At 36.8% G+C, this 20,875-nt stretch overlaps 1 protein-coding gene across 1 annotated transcript; it reads left to right on the top strand.

Annotated features, from left to right (window-relative positions):
- Nucleotides 1-1,794: 1,794 nt before the first annotated feature.
- On the top strand, nucleotides 1,795-18,960 carry TpnC25D (Troponin C at 25D). Its single transcript, XM_071582868.1, has 6 exons — nucleotides 1,795-1,945; nucleotides 8,564-8,588; nucleotides 8,729-8,872; nucleotides 16,560-16,679; nucleotides 18,258-18,389; nucleotides 18,512-18,960. Exons 1-6 carry the CDS (start codon nucleotides 1,943-1,945, stop codon nucleotides 18,538-18,540), a joined length of 453 nt encoding a protein of 150 aa, XP_071438969.1. The 5' UTR covers nucleotides 1,795-1,942; the 3' UTR covers nucleotides 18,541-18,960.
- The last annotated feature ends 1,915 nt before the right edge of the window (nucleotides 18,961-20,875 follow it).

Below are 20,875 nucleotides of genomic sequence, written 5' to 3'. Positions count from 1 at the left end.
TTGTTACTTAACTTTTTTGTAAGACTGCAATTAATCTAAACTTTCATCATCGGCAATGAATTTGAAGCACACACAATGTACGTATTCGATCGCATAATATGACTTATTTTTTTCTGTCTCTTATAGTTTCCAAACATCGCCTGTCCCAAACAAAGAAATGGAGGAGGAAATCTCATTGACTAAACAAGATTGACGCAGAAAAGGACTCTCATATAATTTTTTAAGAATTTCTACGCTCATGTGCCGCCTTCTTCAGTTGTGTATTCTAGAAGGTTGTGCGTATCAGCAAAGGACGTTTCGCGTATTCCTTTCAATATCGTATATATTCCCGTATATTGTGGAATAAGGGGAATATAATTTGCTATAGGTTTTCTTGAGAGAATATTTCTCCTTTGTTTGAACTTAAATTTGAAATTTACATTAATTTAAAAACGATGATGCTTAGTTTTACAACATAGTGTAAGTTTAAAAAAATACTATCTATTATAATTACCTGCAAACATAGTTTGAGATGATTGTACAGCGATGATAAAACGCAAAATGTGATTTAAAAAGGTAGTGGAAATTTCAAAACCAGCAATTTGATAGTCTGGCCCGAAATACCTTCAATAATTTGGACTTACACACATGCTGCCATAAAATGAAAGCAAATAGTCATTCTCCTTCGAGGATAGGACTGAATGAGGGTGAAATTCCAGCCGATGAGCGAAATTAGAAATTCTCTTCTACGGGAAGTTGGTGTATATGTGCGCGCGCGGGTATATATATATATATATATATATATATATATATATATATATATATATATATATATATATATATGTATATATAAATATGAAGACAGAAAAGAAGCTTAGTTTACTTTTTCTACCCCAAAGTACAATTATTTTGTCTTAATTTGCGGTTAGCGTAAATTTCATGAATGTGCAAATTCAAGGTCAACCCAAAAATCTCCTTCCTTCGGGAAGGAAGAACGGGAAATATTTAGCATTCCGGAATATTCAGGTCATCATTCTTGCCTCTGCTAATTCTTCCAATGAAATTATCCCTTAATTCGGTATTGAAGTTGGGCCAGAGATTGTTAATTTTATCCATACTTTGGCTAACTTTCGTAAGCGTCCAGAAAAGTTTATATCCAAACGCCACCCATAGGTATTGCAGTGTAGCCAATTTCACGCCAGCCATCGAATGAGAAAATCATCTTTTTCCTTCCGTGCCACACTTTGGCAAGTCCACCGCGAACAAGAGTAACATATTATAGGCAGTTTGGTATTCGGGCCAGCCAGGTCATTACCTGCAAACAGCTAGAGCGACGAGTGGCTATGGGGAGGTGGGGGGACGGCAGGAGGGGCCCCAGTGGGGTGGGGGGAGGGGGAGTGCCGGAGTTTGTGAGTGGGGCGGGTGCCGTCTAAAAGGGGAGCGTCCTTTCCAGAAAGGGCCGGCCGGCACCCCTCCAGCGCCGAACGTTCGCCTCCGACGCGTTTTATCCCACGCTCTGCCGCGGTTGGTTTTCCCTCCGCCCCTCGGGAATCCGAGGGAGTCCCGCGAACCCTCTCTCCCCCTCACTCCCAGCTCTTACTCCAATGCTTCATCCCCCAACTCCACTTCTCCCCACCCCCCACCGGAGAGGGGCCGTCCCGCCCCGGGCCACCTCCTCACCCCCCACCTCCCTTCCGCCTTCGCCCCCCCCCGTCCCGTGGTCGAGGGCGTCGTCCGGCCCTTCTGGTTTCCCGGAGGAGCGGCTGGCCGGACGGCGCAAGCAAGCAGCAGCGACTAGAAGCACGGGGCTGACGAGGAGTGCGGGAGCACAGAGGCGCGTATAGTCGATTGAGGGACCGCACCTATAAGAGGAGGAGGCGGTGCGGGGAGGCGGGTCGTGTCTCGCTACCCGTCGGCAATCGGAGGATCTGCAGCCAGCGACCGCACCCGTCCACTCGTCACAATGGTAAGTGCTCAGAGGCCCACCGATTCGCGCCCCACGATTTCGACGTCGCTCGGGACTAAACCTTGGATTCGGGTGGTATGCTGCAGGCTGCTCGCTGTGCAGCCTGCACTGATTCACGGAAGCTCAGATGATGACGAGAGATAACGAGGCAAACGTGACTTGGACAGAGACTGAACATCCAAATGATTGAACTTCTGGTGCTTGTTCATCGTGATGGCGCTTCGGACCTTAGGTTAAACAAGGGGTAGGGACTTAAGACTAACAATAATTATTTCCTCCAAATGCAATGCGGAGGAGGAAGAATTTTAATCGAAGGAGTTGAGTTCCAATTTGTAGACGGCCACCGATTGACCTACACTCTGTTGCACCCTCAAGCTCGAGTTTTGCGGAAGTGTTGTTTAAACTGTTTGACCGGAGCCTAAAGGCGATACTTAGAAATTATAGCTCTGGCGACTTGTTTCTGCAGAAAATCTTTTACGCGAGACATAATTTATTCAATTCGGGTATTCCAATTCTTCTAAGTCCCCAGTCTACCGTCTTTAATTATGGAAATGAGAGAAGGCTATTCTTCTTTGAAAAGACTATTCTTCTTGTTATATTGCCTGATTATATCTTTTCTCATTTCTCGTATTTTGTATATTAATTCATGCTCTTAAATTGATTCAAAGCTAAAGCAGTAGAAATTTTCTCCTTGCAAAATATTCGAAACATTTCAGAGTAATTTCGCGAAAATGCTAATTTAAGTTTAGGGTTGGAATGGGTTTACGACACGCATTTGTGTCATTTCTCTCAGACAGTCACTTCATTAATGCGTTTTAAAAGGAAAATATTGTTGATGAAAAAATGGGTTTAAATTTACATTTAAAAACTCTTGTAACATAAAGTGAAAGCGCTTGAAATTAATCATGGGTTCTGAGAACATGAAAGTTATTTTATTTCTAGAATGAGCTCCGTTAAGAACACCTATTCTAATTTTAGAAGTTTTGGTTCAAAATAAGCCATCAAATAATTAATAAAAGCGCGTGTTGGGCATATTTTAGTTTATTTACTTAACTGTTCTTCATGTGGTGGCTGCAGTAAGCACAGAAAATATCCAACAGGATAATTTTATTTCCAGCAACATAATGGCAATAGTTTCAGATAAAAATGGCTATATATGTATGAATGGTTCTGAGCTATTTTGAAATTTCATCGATGAATGTGCAAAAGGTGATAAACGTGTGATTCGGGAAAAAAAAGATTTTTATTGGTGGATTAGATAATGGCCACGGTGACATTAGCGTTAAGTGGGTTGGGATAACATGGGGCTTAGATGATGAAAGCAGGATCAACCCAAAGATCAAAGGTTCGAGTCGCGCCTCAGGAATTATTGTCGTGTAAAATAAATTTGGCACAGCTTCTATGACGCAAGAAGGGAAGCAAAGACTTATTGGGATCCCGGTAGGAATAAGAATAACAACTGGTGTCCTATATGTAAATTTGTAAAAAAAATAAAAAAAGATTTCTTCGGAACGCTGTCGGTGGTCGTAAGAATCCATGATCTATTTAAAGGGAGAACAAACTCCATTTTAATTTTATGACGAACGACTTCATTCCACTAGTCTGAAACATAAAAAAATAATCTACCCATGAAATACTGTTATTCGAAGGTGCTTCTCAAAGAAAAAATGCTGCTAACTGGAGGCATTCCTTTTGTATAATAGGTACGCAATCATACTAGAGAGCGACAGTTTACAAATTGGATCTTTTAATCATTACGAATGCAGAGAATGATAGAATTGACTGAATATGTCTTGTTGACGTACATAGTGCAAAATAAAATCATATCCGGGAGAACGTCACACGTAATTTTCAGAATTAATTGCTCGTTAATTGAAATGTTAAGACTAAATACAGAAATCAAGTGTACGATAAGCTAAACAAATGTTGCAATGATAATTAGAAAATCTGAGACCCAAATATATCTTCTATTGAATTGTCACATTTGAGACAGTGTGTCTATGTCATTATGAGGTACACTATTGCAAGGGCGAATCCAGGGAGGGAGGGGAACAAGGATTTCATGCCCCCATTGGAGAATATTTTTGACTTCATTAAAATATAACATAAATATTTCTTTTATGGCCTAATTTATTTTTAAATACTTGCTGCTCCCCAAGGACCAAATTATCTACAACAGGGTGCGGTCTGGACTCAATTAGTGCAATGTTTCAAATTAATTTGATTTTGGACGAAAAGAAAGAAAAAATACTCTAAAATTATTTGCTTGTTTTTGAAAATGACCTACTTAGAGTTTTATACGCTAAGTTACTGCATTATTAGAATGCCGCATACGTATCCCCAGTGTCACAAAACAGAATTACAAATCGGTGTATTATTTCTTGCGGGATCCCCGAATATTCATCGTTGAGCAGGAGTTGATAAAAACGGAACTATCCACCTGATTTTGCTAATATGTTCCGAAATTCGGTTACTATTATCATCATGTTAAAAACTTTGAGTTGCTAGCTGGCAAAGTAATATTCCCTACTACATTCGTGAACTATCCGATACCAATAAAATATCAAATGTTATTTCATGAAATTGGCATTCTTTATAATATAAGTAGATCGTTATCCATTGATGACCACAAATGAACAAATTTGAACTTTAATTGAGTTATAAATCCTTTTGTAAAATATGAACCTGTCAAATGGCAATCAGTTTTTTCCGTTAATAATTTTATATTAGAGCTCTTTCCTGATTTTGATCGACTATTATGACCCCGAAGGCGTGGTATTATTTCTAGGGGCGTGGTAAAATAGGGCACATAAACCAAAGTGGCGTCAATTAAACAAGTCATTTAATTATTCACGAATGTCACATTATAATGAGACATGATTTTTTGCTCTTCAGAGCCCAAATATATATACAGGTTCCTTTAAATACCAAGAATAATTTTCCAGGAGTTAATATATTTTCAAAAAGCACGGGGCCAATCTAAAACGATATTCTCTAACAAATACTGTATCACTATAAATAAATCCTCTCCCAAATTGCCCACACAATGCAGGAAAGAATCATTTTGAAAGGTTTAACGTGGGTTTTGATTCACAGGGTCAGTTTCAGGCCATGTTTAAATGCTCTATTCCGTCCTTTAAATGTTTGTACCCTTCATGGCAAAGGATTATCTTCGGGAGGTGAAAGTTATCTTCACCAAGGATTTTATTCTGTGGCTAAAACACCAAAAACCAGCGCTATCCCGGTCCTAAAATCCTAATCCTAAATAGAAAGAATGCTTTCTCAGGAAATAATTTGGAATTCTTGATGAATAATGAAAAAATACTTATTTCTTCTTCATAACCCAAGGGCCGCACAGTGAACAAGTATTATTCCGCGCAATGAGCAAGCTTCAGCTTCAATATCTCTCTCAAAATTTGGAAGCGTCACTGGCCAATGAACGAGTAAAATTCCAAAATTCCTTTGTTTGAATCTTTCAACCTGCGAACTCACATCATAAAATGAATGTAACATCCTCATCGGCACCCTTGACCGTTCCCGAAGTGAAATTTGCTTGAGATTTACGTCATAGGAGTTATTAGCGCTAATAAAAGGAGCGAGTTTAAAATAAAATCTCGCATGGCGTCATCGTTTTGGCACCCTAAGCTTAATTGAAAAATCGCTGGAACCTGCTACATTAACTCACAAATGTTAAATAATGTTTAGAGGTTAAGTAAGAGCTGTCTTGCATACGATGGCGAATCACATTTTAGACCTCCCAAGATGTTTAAAACATTTTGCAGGCGCTGCTTTCTAAAACAGTATTGAGCTTATTGAGGATAACACAACACCCATTGTGCATCTTGAAACTCAGAGACAGTACTTTGCAGAAAGGTCGTCGCACAATATATCTTTAGATATCATATGAAACGAAAATAATTCTAGTTGAATTGCATTATTCTTACTGGGAAATAGGAGTGTGAGTTTGTGTGTAAGCTAATATTTATTCGGATGCAGAATACGAAGAACTTGGAACCCGGAACTGGAGCGAAAATGACATTATCTGCGGGAAGGGAAGAAATAAATTTCGAAGGTCGTAAGTGCTACCGAAATAACCACAAGATGGAGTTTTCACGCGTTATTAGGCCTGGCACAATGAGAATACAGATTGTTCAATCACGTCTACACGGTAAACCGCCTCTGCATTCAGGAGTGTCGTAATCAAAGCGATGGTGTTGGAGCAAAGGAGCGAAAGGGGAGGGGAGGGTGGAGGCAAGTTGGACGGTGGAGGAAGGGTTGGCTGAGAAGAGGAGAGGATATTAAGTAGGAAAGAATGCAGGCTTCAGAGCTTTCGCGCCAGCACCTCAGCTAGAATGCCGGTCATATTTGAAGAACTAGCAACAACCGCTGAAAGATTGGTCATTAGTTTCATAAAAGCAGTACATTAAGGCTCCAAAATACATGATTTAAAATATGATGAGAGTAATCCTCCCATAATAATTAACGAATTATGGTAAGGAAGTGGTAGATTATTGTTAGCCGAAGAGGCAAAATCGAATTTAGATACATTTGCTGGCATATCGTGTTAATTTATGTGCTACCGTTTACTATACAATTAATATATCTCAATCCTCTGCTGAATCGTAAGCATTTTGCATTAATCACGTGAAAAATATTGACTGAACGATGCCTTACCAATGATTTCAACGAATTGAATAATTCTTGCAAACAAGACGCTTCTTTCTTCGGTACTCTTCCCCAAAAATTTTCCGTGCCTAATAATGTTGCAAAGGAAGAAATTTCGCTGCAAAATTTTCCCGATACAGGCTCTCCGTACATTTTCGAAAAAATGAATTTACTTTAAACGCAGTTTTTGCCCGGTTAACTGTGTAAAGAGTTTGTGTCCATTTTGGAGAATGCAATTTTCATTACGGATCAGAAGAACTTCCGCGAAATCAATTTTGACTCCGTTAATTTCAGTTACACAACATACAACTCATCAATGAAACTTGAACGAAACTCACATATAGTTTGCGTAATCGCAAGTCTTTTCAATTTGACTCTAAATGCTTCTGCCTCCTTTGTTTTTCTCCCCTGGATGAAAAGGGACATATACATTTCGTTTACCATACCTATTCCAAAATGAAATACTGCTCTTAAAATCCTCAGAATATTTTATTTTATTGGTTGTAAAAATTTATAGAAAAGGGCATAATGCGGTGAAGGACACTTTTATTGAATCGATAACTTATAAATAATCAATTAAAAGTAAAAATTGTTAACTGATTTGGGGTTACAAACACACATTTGAACCTTCCCTTCATCGGTAAAACCTCTATTATTTCCAAATGCTTCAAAGGTTTCCAAGTCTTTTTTAAGTAACATTTATATTTTCCACGTCTTCTTCCGTGGTGCAAAAACAGATGTTTGGCTTTAAAAGAACACGGAGAGCTTATGTATAAAACAGATTGCATATTTTACGATACTTAGGTCCTCGTCCGACAAGAGAAAAAAAGATGGTAAACATTATAGCATACCTATGCGCTGATTTTCCTAGGGCAAAAATAACACTAGATATTTTTAAGATATTTAGATTCAGAATCAAATACATACATATATAAACTTCGCTGGTTAATATGAACTGTAAATTTTATATGCTGATGAATTCATTGCAATTCGCTCAGAAGTCTACTGACTTTGCCCCCTAAATTAAAAAGTGAGTATGAAAACCAATATTGGCCAAAATGATATAATTGGAACTAATATATTATGCTAAATATTTTCTTTATTTGCATTAAATATTTAAATTATATCTGTGAAGCAAACATGCTAAAATGAATGATGCACTAAATGAATAATGCGAATGGGCTCATATCGTTGACAAATAGCCTATTAAAAGTCACGTAAATGTCAATGATGGCATTAAAATGATGGCTCTAAAAATTGAGTATTTTCTGCCAAGTCGTTTAACATTATGATAGCCATGTTTTGAACAAATTTCAACTTTGAAATTTTAAGTCATTAGAACCCAGGATCATTTTAGCTTGGTTACGCGCTCAAAAACGCAAACCTGGTCCTATATTCGAGCCGCTAATTGTGACTACCAGTAGATTTGCTTATTGGTGTTTGAATTAAATAAAAGAATGATTTGCCGAAATGGAATAAAATGAACCTTATGACACGCCACCTCATTTTCGCCGCTCGAATTATGTGATGAGATGACAGTAATGCAAAAATATCTCATATTTAGAGGGATCCGCGGCGTACTCTTAAGAGATTTTGGAAATTAAATCCTCGTCGTTTATACATCCAGCTTCAAGTGACATCCCTGTCTGACGCGTAAAATTAGTTCGAGGACAAAGCCTATAGCGGATCATCTTACATCCAATGTCGACCAAGTTTCCCGTCCTTACGTGATCCGCAACCTACTCAACTTCGGAAATATCCTCCATATATTTCTATATCGACTAATGTCAGGGAACAGTGTATTTAGCTTTGAAATTGGAAATCTTAGCATTTGGTCAGTTACTTAAGTGAAATGGGTATTAAACTGAGATATACTGGGGATTTTTTACTCATTTTTGATTTAGATTAATCTGATAAATAATGATGATAATGTGTCTATTTTTTATTTTTCAGGAAGACGACGACCAGAAAATGCAAAGTAAGAAACACTTTATTTTGATTTCTATTTGAAATTCGTAAATTTATTCATTATATATGGAATACAATTACTTCATTGATCAAATATACGTAGAATCCTCAATGATAGACTAATGGTACTGAATATTTGTTCACCTACAGTTATGCGGAAAGCATTCCAGATGTTCGACACCTCAAAATCTGGTTTCATCGAAACCCTGAAAATTAGCACAATTTTAAACACCATAGGACAGGCATATGATGACGGAGAATTGAACGCACTCATTGAAGAGCAAGATCCCGATGGTATGTAGCGATTCTTTCTTTTATTGATAATCAAATAATTTTCCCCGGTGGCATTCGTTCTTTCCAACTAAATCAGAATAATTGACTCCATATCATCGTTTTCTAACCATAGCTTTCGCTAATCACTTAACTCATTAAATCAAACTAACTGGGAGAAATAATGAAACATTTTGCGTCCAATAACGCATCCATTCTTTTATTGCCTTTATGCTCCGCTACAGCAGTGCTTGTCATGACGTTATAATTAACGTGTAATCTATATATAGCTACATTTATATTATATGCTTACTAGAGAGGTTATTATCTTTATAAGATAATATTCTTTTACTCTCAAATGAGAACATAATGACAAGACATTTGTTGCATGAACAAAAAATGTAATAAAGTAAGATTTGTTTTTCTACGACCCAGTTTTTGCCTCTTACCAAAGTATTTTTCAAGGTTACGACCCAGGTGTCATGGGTCTCAGGAAGTAGATAATTTTTTGATGACTTAAATAAGATTATTTCTTTTGCACAATATGGCAATTACCACAACGTGAGAAAATGAAGCTTACAAGGCATTTGTACTTCACGTCTGACACCACGAGGACACGACCGTGAGTATGGGCTATGGAATGAGGGGGCTTTCATTCAGTTGGTGTGGGTTATTGCATTTAGGGAGTAAATGGAAATGGTGTAATTTACTTGTCGTAGATTTCCTTTCAACATCTATTTAGTGAAGCGCTAAGCAGACGTGAGCGTCAGAGCGCCATGTTTGTGGAGGAAATCCTCCCTCCCGCTTGGTTATAGCCACCGCTGACCTTCACTTGCACCACCCCATTCCTGGATGCCTTCATCTCACACCTTCCGCTCAATTATCGCCTTCCCACCCGTCCGCGTACCACCGCGCCACGGCCACGCCCGTCAACGCCGTCCGTGTATTCTCTCACGGCTCGCCAGAGGCGGAGAACATGGCAGGATGAGACGCAAAAGCTTCCCTTCTGGCCTACGCTCCACCGCCAACCCTCACATCCTCCCAACTCAGCACTCCCAAGGAATCCCATTCACTGAGCGCAACAATCTTCACTCCCCTTCCATCTCCCCCTCCCCTCGACTCGTAATCTGACTCTTGACATAAGCTTTGGGATTCGCTCACCGATAGCTTTAAAGTATTCGTTATGCTTACCCTCCCACACTTCCCGTATTTAATAGGCTTCGGAATTCAAACTCGTCACCAGAATCTGGCTTGGAGAGAGATACTTTGGTATTGATTTGCAAAGACAAGTTTCTGACACATTCGAAGAGGTCCTTAAAGGGATTTATTCCCGTTGACATATATTAATTATATTCAATTCCAATATGATACCGATAGCCTAACATTTAATATTGAACTAGCGAAGGGAGAAGCATCAATTGCGAATGATTGGCTGATAAAAGCCGGGATGTATCTTACTTGGAGAGAATTAAACGAGTGAATATTTGATTCGTCGGGGAGGGGAAAACTCATAAAGCGTTTGCTCGCGTTGCTAAAAATGAGTTATCTCTAGATTGCGAAGGACCGGAATAGTCTTTGACTCCCAAGGAGAATTAATTGTGTACTCAATTTACATATGAACTTGCTGCATCATTGATTTCTCGCAATAAAAATGTAACGCTTCACGTGAATCAATGGCAGGGAACGCGGCCTCGCTCTCTCTCTCTCTTGCTCTGCCTTGCGCATTGCACCAACTGCTGCATTGCGCAAGCAGGGACGAATTTCACCTTCGTGTTCGAATTCCAAAAGCGTGGTTAAAATAGCGATTGGTTCCACAGGAAGAAATATGACAGTATTTTGGCTCAAATTCAATCCAGTCCGCTAGATCAGGAACTGCGGGTTCTTATCTCAACCAACTTTTTTAGCAATGCTTCTAAAATGAGAAGTGAATAGACGCATAACGGAATTTCACCTTGAGACTCTGATATGGGGCGTCATTCCCTCGACGCCCAACGCTCTGCTCCCAAAAGGAAGTTCTATTTTGGTGAAAATCTCCGTTTGTGGCGATGTATTATTTTTTACGTGAAAATCTAAGGCAGTGAAGAAATCGAAAGACATTGGATTTTTTCCTTCTCTAAAATGAGAAGAAAATCAAAATGCATATATATATATATATATATATATATATATATATATATATATATATATATATATATATATATATTCGCCTTTATCTCATGAATAAATCTCTATTGATGAATCCTTAAACTGCCACGTTGAAGTTGCAATTTCACAATGTATGAGTAATCTCTGTAACCCCCACTTTTGTGGTAAAGCGAACAAATAATTTTTTCATAAAAATTAATTCATTCTAAGATCGCTAAAATTCCACTCGGTCGAAATTATTTTAGTTTGATACGATAAACTCGTGCTTAAATAGTAGAATTTTCATTCATTTGTAAGATTTGTATGAGTTAGCAAGCTAATTCAATCATTTTTGTGAGACATTGCTGTAGCATTGGATTAATGTCAAACAGACTCTATAAATTTTAGTTTGGAATGGAATATTTCTTGACCTTAGACCGTTTGGAAAAGAATTACTGTTCCGTGATCCCTCAAATATGTACATATACGTTCATTTTCCCTCGAGTTTTTGCAAATATTTGCACTGAGCCTATAATTTGAAGGCATAAGAGAAGGATAGAGTAGAATACCTTCATTCAGGAGTATGAATACGATGACTATTTTTCTCACTAAAATATCGTCATATGATCAGTTGATGATAAATATTCCCAAGTGGTGTTCAATCAATTGAGAAATAATTACATAGTTGACAAATAGCGTGGCTACCGACTTTTATAAAACCTATACATCAGTTCTTTATGAAAAGTTGACTCCGCACAAATCCTGGTATCACTCGTAAAGTTACGTTTAAGAAGGAATTTTTCAATTTCATTTCACCTCTACATTAACGATTTATCATAACTATTATGATGAAGATGCTTTCAGGCTGACAACAGTTTCCCAATGAACCTGAACCACATTTGATTTGATCGCGACCTCTGATGGGAAACGTGTGTAGAATCCTTACAAACGAATACAATTATTGGCTCGTTTGTATTTTCTGTGCAATGAACTCTCCTTTTTCAGATTTTTTTTCAAAATAATCAAAATTGTGTACCAGTATCAAGTGTGTTAACAGTGGTATTCATTTTAACAGATAATTGCATGTTGCCTGTAGACTTTTAATTAAACATTAAGGTGAAAGACATTAAGAAGAAAGAAGGATAAGAAGAAAGTTCCAAGATTCATTCTTTGTAAAACTACTGAGACCACCAAATAATCCGAGAAAATTAATAAATAGGATAGATGGTGACAATATTAAGCTATTAAGTGTGATACTTAAACATGCGCCAGAAAAAATAATATTTTGGAAACGAGACGAATTCATCCCGTTGAAATATGATTGGAGGAATGAATTAGGGGGTTTACACCTAGACTCGTATGTTCACGATGGATTCCCTACCGAAAGAGGTAATCCATAAGGCAAGTCAGTTAGTTGTCAATTCAACGCTACACCCGGCAGTTTTTTAACCGTAACTAGCCGGACTATTTTAATTTCAAATGTTTAAATTACATACTGATAGTTTTATCCAAGATAACCCCGGTGATCGCATTGGAACAGGACCTTCGATATTGGGCGTTCATTAGATGTGACACTAATGGACCTTCGGAGTAGTTAATCAGTTTCTTCACTTAAAATTTTCTCTTAAAATCTTTTTTGAGTGTGCCAAGTAGCGGGGGAAGAGAGCATTTCCTAAATTTTTCTCAGAATACTTCTAAAGAGTTTTCGATCAGTTACTAATGACGGCTAGTAAAGTCGCGTTCCATTTCACGCACATTTTAATGCACAATTTAAAAGTAAGTTCCTAAAGGTCAATACAGGGAAATCTAGGATGTTATCACCTCTACCCCTATGCTTAATATTCTTCTTGCCACAGAAAAGAAAGGACTCCTACTTTATCATATGAAATCTTCCGAGAGCGGTTAAATAAGTGCCCGTGTTAGAAATGAAGAAATCATTTTTTCAAAAACATTTTTTTCACTTTTCAACATAGTCCCCTTTTAGAAAGATACACTTCTCCCAAAGTTCCGGCCAGTTTTTTAACCCCTCCAAAAAATAGGATTTGTCGAACTCTCCAAAATACGCCTCTGTCTCGGCGATAACTTCCTCGTTTGAGCTAAATTTTTTCCCGCGAGACATTTCTTCATGTTAGGGAATAAGAAAAGGTCGCAGGGAGCCAGATCGGGTGAGTACGGGGGGTGCGGCAGCAATTCATAACGTAGTTCATGCAGTTTGGCGGCGACAACTCCGGATCAGCTTGTTGTCCACCGTGAGCAATCGCGGCACCCATCGGGCCGACAATTTTTTCATCGCCAACTTACCATGTAAAATATTTATTGCCGTTCCGGTCGACACACCCACGGCCTCTGCTACTTCGCGCACTTTCGTTCGTCGATCAGCGAGAATCATGGCGTGGACTTTTTGAATGATTACCTCGGTAACCACGTCTGCCGGGCGTCCTGGTCGCTCCTCATCAAAAACAGATGTTCGCCCACGTTTAAATTCGTTGAACCAATATCTAACTGTGGTCATAGATGGCGAAGTGTCCCCATAAACAGCATCCAGCTTTGATTTTATCTCCTCGCATTTCTTCCCATCCAAAAACAAAAAGCGAATTACCGAACGATACTGCTATATTTGCATCTTAGCGAAAATCACGAAACACGTCTTACTCGAATGGCTGCCAAATCCAAAATAACCTTTAAATCAGTCTGAAATTTGTTTCATCGTCGTTTGATAGATTGTAGCACACGATGATAACATAAACTTCCCTCAGGAACGCCCTTTGTCGTCAAACACGGATACTTATTGAATCGCTCTCGTAAGTCTCGTAAGCATCACGGGAGCAATGATGGCATTTGCCCCTGTATTTCATGCAGCGGAACCAACGCTTGACCTTAATGGTTGACGGGTCATATAACGCCGAAGGATATATGTAATAATATGAGGCTTCCACATTCGACCAACTTTCTGACTAACTTCGTTTGATCTCCTGCAATCAATATTCGGAACCATAATCAACGGAAAACGAAAAAAATTCAATATTTGATGAAGCTAGTGTTATGACCTCGGCCAACTGTTACGTGAGAGTGACTAAAATTGTGGAAGCAAGACCATTGAATCCCGGACTAACGTTTAGTGAAACTTCCATCATTCGATATCGAGCACTAACGAAACTTTTACGGAACTATCAGAGGGAAATGGAGTGGATGGATGTGACTGAAAAAGAGGGTGTTCTTCTTCTCGTGTACAAAAATGGTCGAAGAGAGTTCATAAGAATTTCCACATCCCTGAAAGTGACGAAGACAACGTCGCCACAGACGAACGATTTTCCGTCAGGAACTGTGGGTAAAAAGGGAAAAGGCATTATAAGCCATGTGGAGCGATAGCGGTAAAAAATTGCGGATTAAAATTAATAAAAAAACTGCACTTGAGTAAATTATGTATTATTATTAAAACTAAATTAGTAGTTCAGCTAAAAGAGTCAGAGAATGACTTTGTCTCAAATCACGGTAAAATCTCATTTTGTAATGACTAATGGAAGCACACTTCTTGAAGATAAAAATTAATTTAGTAAATTCTTAGATACTTGTTTTTTGAGATCTTTGTCAGTATTCTGGTGCATTTGGGAATTGATTAATAGTCGTTAGTTAAAATTTTATTTTTAGCGTAATATTAATCCCTGTGCGTTTGAGTGAAAATGTATTGATTTTTTAAATCAAATTTTACAAGCCGCGGACTTTTGCTCAAGAAGCAGTGTGCTGTGTATAAATGTGATAGCAATGAACTCCATTTCGCTCTATTCTGTGAGAAATTTGACTTTCTCAAAGTCAATGAAGATTTCTGAAATATTTTCCCTTTGCGGAATTTCTATTAATTAGATTAAGTCCACAGTGCATTAAAATCTAGGATTTGTCAGTGTCTTCTCTCCCAAAACCGCAAAATTGTCTAATAACGATGCTGATTCGTCTTGATAATAGCATGTTAATGCCAGAATATTGAATAACCTTTTTAATAAATTTATAATGAGATAACTGACATAGTTTCATTCAGTTTTTAAATGGATTTACTCAAATTAAGGCAAAAATAAATAATAAAATAGATTGATTAGTTAACTTATGTGAAGTGTCTCTTCTCTGTATTGTGGAAAAATATAAATCCAGTTCATTCAATATTAACCCAACAAAATAATCGCAAAGGAATAAAATAGGGTTTTGCTAGATGAGGGCAAAGTTCTATATTCAGTCACACCTGTCATCATTATGGTATTTTCATTCTATATTTCTCTCTGGGTTGGTATTTCTAATTGAAAATGGGCAGTCTGAAGAAGACAACAATGATTATGTATAGAAAAAATGTTAGCCTGGAGCAATTTGAAGAAAACTATCTGCTATCTTATGGAGAAAATACAGGTGCATAAAAAAACCTACTCAAAATCTGGAGTCAATATCAAACTGATTTCTGACATTCAAAGGTTGATTATTGTGCACAATATGTGTAAGGACATAAAGGAGTAAATTTAGTTGATGTTCTCAGCTGCATATGGGAGTCCCTTTTATAGACTCCTCATTGGCACTTAACATTAATTCTGGAATCTTTCCATGCTCAGAATGAAATATTCCAAGTATTCGGTCATCAAGTCTTTTCCTCACCTCTTCTGAGTACGTCTCTCACCAATGGAACTGTTCCAATTTACCTCCCATCTCTGATGTCACAGACATTGAAATTCCCACTCTTGCCACTATCCTCCCACCTTACTGGCTTTTGAATGATCCTTATGCGAGTTCATGGCAAATTTTTGTGATGCAGAATTGTTCAATAATGATCAGAAAAGGAAGATTTGGTTCCTTATAGAGGGAAAACATGTCTAATTAAGAACAGAATAAATGGTTTATAATGGACCGGTGGTAAAATAATAAAATCTGTCACCTTGGAAAGTGGTCATCAACCAATAGTGATTTCATATATATTTTAAATTGATTTTATTATTGTAATGGTCTGCCTCTAAATTTTGGAGATGAATTGCTTTTGCTTGTATGATTTAAGCAATTTTAAGATGAATTGTTAACTGTACAAATGATATTGTATAAAAATGTGACCCTCATTCTCTTAAAATTCTTTATTCATAACTTTCTTTCACAAAGGAATCTTTTAAAGAATAAGATTTGCCCATCACCTAACTGGTAACAGACACATGAGTCTTTCCCTCATTTTCTTGTGTTGAATATTTTTATTGCTGATCATTTCATTGGAATGTAATGGTAAAAACCCATCAGAATGCAGTATGTAGTAGCGTAATAAAAGAAAGGAGAGGTGAAACATCAAAGACCAATGAGACATGTGACTTGATAGATTGGGAAAATGAGATGGGCTGAATGATCCTAGGCCATTCATTGAGCTTCATCTTTTCTCACAATCATCTCAGGAGCAATATCTTGGCACTGCACATTTCCTCTTACCTTTCTCCAATCTTATGCAATCCTCTCAAATTTGATGGGACACTTCAGCATTGACAGTCATTTTGAAACTACCAAACTGAACATAAATCATGTTTTCTCAAAATACGTTATACATACAAACCATACCTAGTCATTCCATTATTTTCAGGTACTGGAAAAGTGAACTTTGACTGTTTCTGCAACATTGCCTCACATTTCTTAGAAGAAGAAGATGCTGAAGCCATGCAAGAGGAGCTGAAAGAAGCTTTCCGTCTTTATGACAGAGAAGGTGAGCTACATAACAAGCAAGAGTACCTTTCTTCCATTGGATACACATTGAAATGCATCAATGAATATGAATTTAAATTATGTTCTGATTAGGATCCACCAAATGAATGTAAAATATTATTTAGGGCCATAGCCCTAATTGCCCTAATTGAATCGCCATTTTGGAAAGATAACTGCAAATGTTATCTTCATTTTTCATGCATGGATCAACCTCTTTGCTGAAAGCCATCTAAATTATCATGGTTATTATATCATATTAATGGATATTTTTAAGCATCCGATATACCCCTATTACTCCCATCTACTAAGCTGTAGTTTTGAGAACAGAAATGAAAAGCCAAGTTCCTGACTAGATTAATAGATTCATTGACTTTACTCATTATATCAATATATTATTTAGTTTAACTTTTAAACACAATAGTGGTCAACCTGATGCTAGTCTTTTCAAATCCAATATTATACTCACTGATATTCCAATAAAGCTGATTGGATACTACCATTAGCATCGCAACTAGTTTTTACATTGATTCCTTCAATTAAATTTACAAATATAACTGTGGGTCATAAAAATATGGGTATTATATGCAAATCTTGCTTAGTACTCTAGGCTTGATATTGATACCGTGACTGTAGATTCTCTATCGCATGCGTAGGTGGCATGCATAAATCTATACTTCATTATATGAGTAATGGGCATTGTGGCAAAAAGGAATACCTAAAAAAGAGGATGGGGAGAGATTCTTAGTGAAGGGGTGAGTTCACCACTCAGTAAGGCGGTTAAACATTCCCTTTGAGGCTACATCCACTCCTCCTTCCTCTTTGAAGCCTTCTTTCCTTGCCCTCTTACGGCAGTGTCTTTTCCTCTAAGGTGAATAGAACAATGGATAATCATGATGCACCAATACAGGGATCCTTCGCTTCCTTAAAATCAGAAAAGCCAATTTTCCTACAATATCAGATTAGCTGAAATGAAAGGTTTGCCATCATTATCATGTATGTCTATGCCTATACATTGTAACATTTGCTAAATATATCGGAAATATATATTTCCCCAATATTTTGATAAAAATTATTAAAGTCAGAGGTTTACATCTTAATGGATGTTGCCTAAATTTCTATCACTTAAAATTTCATGGAATATGGCATTATTGATGAAGTAATACCAGCTCTACATAGGGCTTTCTTCTTTCTCCGGATCACCAATGCATCTTTTCTGTTTAGCTTAAAAAGTTTGGGAAGGGGCCAAGGAATATCTTGTCTCTATGAGATGAATCTCAAATTAGTTTTTGTCCATGTAGTGATTGTTGGCATTCAAAAAAATAACCATCAGCTACTGTGGGGTACACTTTTCATTCAGTGGTCACTTATTGAGTAAATTTTGGCTCTATGTTTCAACGTTCAAATGCTGATTACACAAAACTTTATACGAGTAGAAGTAAAGTAATTAAAGCATACACACTTAATGAGAAATGTTTGTTAATAATATTCCAAACAACATGTAGGATGATATTGCAGAGAACTGATTAATTTATTAAGGATGATATTAAATAGTTTTACCATGTCTTTTCCATATATGCAGGAAATGGGTACATCACCACTGCAACTCTACGAGAAATCCTAGCGGCATTAGATGACAAACTTGGTCCTGAGGACTTGGATGGAATTATTGCAGAAATAGACACAGATGGATCAGGCACTGTAGATTTTGATGGTAAGCTGGAAATGCTACTTGAAAACTTTGCTGCTATTTCCTCAAAATGCTTATGTCCAGACATTATTTCTCTGTGATTATTAAATAAAATTTTTTCTAAAACAATTGTCTTTCCCTGACAGAATTCATGGAGATGATGACGGGAGAATGAACAAGGACCTGGAGAAATACTACGAAGATGTTGGTTCACAATCATGTCTTGAGCATAAAAAAAACGCTGCAGATGTTGCCATTAAAACTAATTAATAACTCATTCCTCGATACTAAAATATGGTCACCAATAGATTTAAGAGTACTTAACATAAAGAAATTGGTAATATAGGGTAAAATGATCAACGATTATGTTAAAATATGCATGTGGTATAGAAAAACTATGGTGGAAGCATAGATTTTAAATGACTAATAATTGTAAAACTTTTAAACAGCAATGTGGTTCTTACAATATTAATCCAAAATGATGCATAGCAGAAGAGTTTTTAAAATTTTAACTGGCCATGTACAAAATAATGTATTTTTATTATTAGACAATAAAATTTCAACAACTTTAATGTTGTAAAAGTTTAAATATTTATCAATGTGTCTTTCAATATAGATACCATATAATGATCATAACTACTGAAATGTTAATGTATGCATTAAGTGAAAAAGGTTTACAGTCACTTGTGATGGTCTTTAGCAAAATAAAACTAGAGTTGGCTGTATTCATAATTAACCACTATTCTCCACATTTTACAGCAATTTTTTCTGCTTTTTACTCAGAAAAAATAAAAATAATTCTGATAAACTTAGACCCAACAGAAATACAATGTTACTGTATAAACTTTGCTAGGAAATAACATGTCTGCTTGGATTATTGCTGATCCACAGTCCACAGTTACATATGTCCCTAATTTGGCAAACAATGAAGTTTTTCCCTGAGAGAATTTAATATGAAAACATGTTCAGCATATCTAGCAAAGTGGTAGACAAGCAATAAAATCATTTTTTTGTTTCCACTGCAAATAGGCTGCATAATCATCACAGCCCAAGCAACAAAGTGCATTATAATGAAAAAATATTTTCTCTTTGAAACCAAAAACTCTTTAAGGGAGCAAACATTTTCAATTTTTCATCATGAAACTTCTGTTCAGTCAACCACTTATAATCTTTCTTAATTGGAGGACCGTTTAGTTCCAAGGTCTCCAATCAAAGTGAGTTGATAGATTTAATTAAGAACTATGATTTATGGATACAAAACTTAAAACATACAATAGTTGTTGCATCCAAAACATTCCATTATCGCTGGAGGCAGGGGTATACACGGATGCACACTCTTCCCTGAGAGTGGAAGGGAAAAAATTCTATGTAAAAGTTAAAGTGAAATAACTTTCTCCTAAATTTTTCAGAGATAAGTTATAACTCACATTCATGATATAAAATTTTTATTCTAAATTAAATTAATTTTTAATAAGCCAGAGTTAAGTTGCTAGGGTACTGTAGTCAATATTGTTTTCACATTGTAAATGTGTGATTTGGCTTTTTATTGCTTCTATGGAAAAATTAAAATAATCATTATTTGAATAATACTTCAACATTTATGATGCAAAGGACTATTTTACTGAATTCCAATGCTATAAGGAGGTATTCAAATTAATTCAGCGGCCATTTAATAACTTTGCAAATGAAAACAGCTTGGAAATACTGTAAGTTCTTCAAAGATCTTGGAAAATTAAATATGACATTTTGTACTGCCTGGCCTCTAATAGAGGAACAGAGTGCACCATTCAAGGACAGTTTCATATTTTCCTGCTTTTAAAGAAATGTTAGAACCAGCCAGTAATACACAGGAATAAAGAAATATAAATATAATTGATTTAAAAAGCAACAAAAAAGGGTGATCAGGCAATAAGTAACGCCAAATGCAAACGAGTTACAACTTGCTCCTTGTGGTCCATATTGTGGTATGGGAGGAGATTATCCCTGGATTCTGGTGCATTTCAAAATGACTAGAAGTTTGTTTCCAATATAACATTTTGATGAAGGGGCACCTAACCTATATAGCGCTTTCTTCTTTCTCCGGATCACTGATACATCTTTTTTGTTTAGCTTTAAAAGTCTGGTAAGTGGCCAAGGAATATCTTGTCTCTAAGAGTTCTATCACAGTAGTAATCAAAAGGCTGAAATTTAAGAGGATAACGTTGAACCAGAGCTACTTTTCTACCCATGAGCATTGCTTGGGAACCACCAGCAACCCACTACAAGCTGGTAATCTTACTGCTCTAAAATTTTCCAGCTGTTGTCCGGGCCATATAGATTAAGAGATTTAGCTGTTAATAGGTCAGAATTCCTACTTCATCATCCAAATGAATGGTTTAAAAAATTTGATTCATGCATTGAAAAAAATATCATGCACAAATGCTACTGAACATGCTGAGATTAAATAGTATATCCTTCTAACCATAGTATTTGGTCATATAACACATTCAGCTTAGTGTGGATATCTTCCA

Source organism: Hetaerina americana, unplaced genomic scaffold, assembly GCF_022747635.1.
Source record: "Hetaerina americana unplaced genomic scaffold, ioHetAmer1.1.p SCAF_12, whole genome shotgun sequence".
NCBI classification, from domain to species: Eukaryota; Metazoa; Arthropoda; class Insecta; order Odonata; family Calopterygidae; genus Hetaerina; species Hetaerina americana.
The sequence above is the reverse complement of the archived record's forward strand: the minus strand, read 5'-3'. Positions and strand labels throughout refer to the sequence as shown.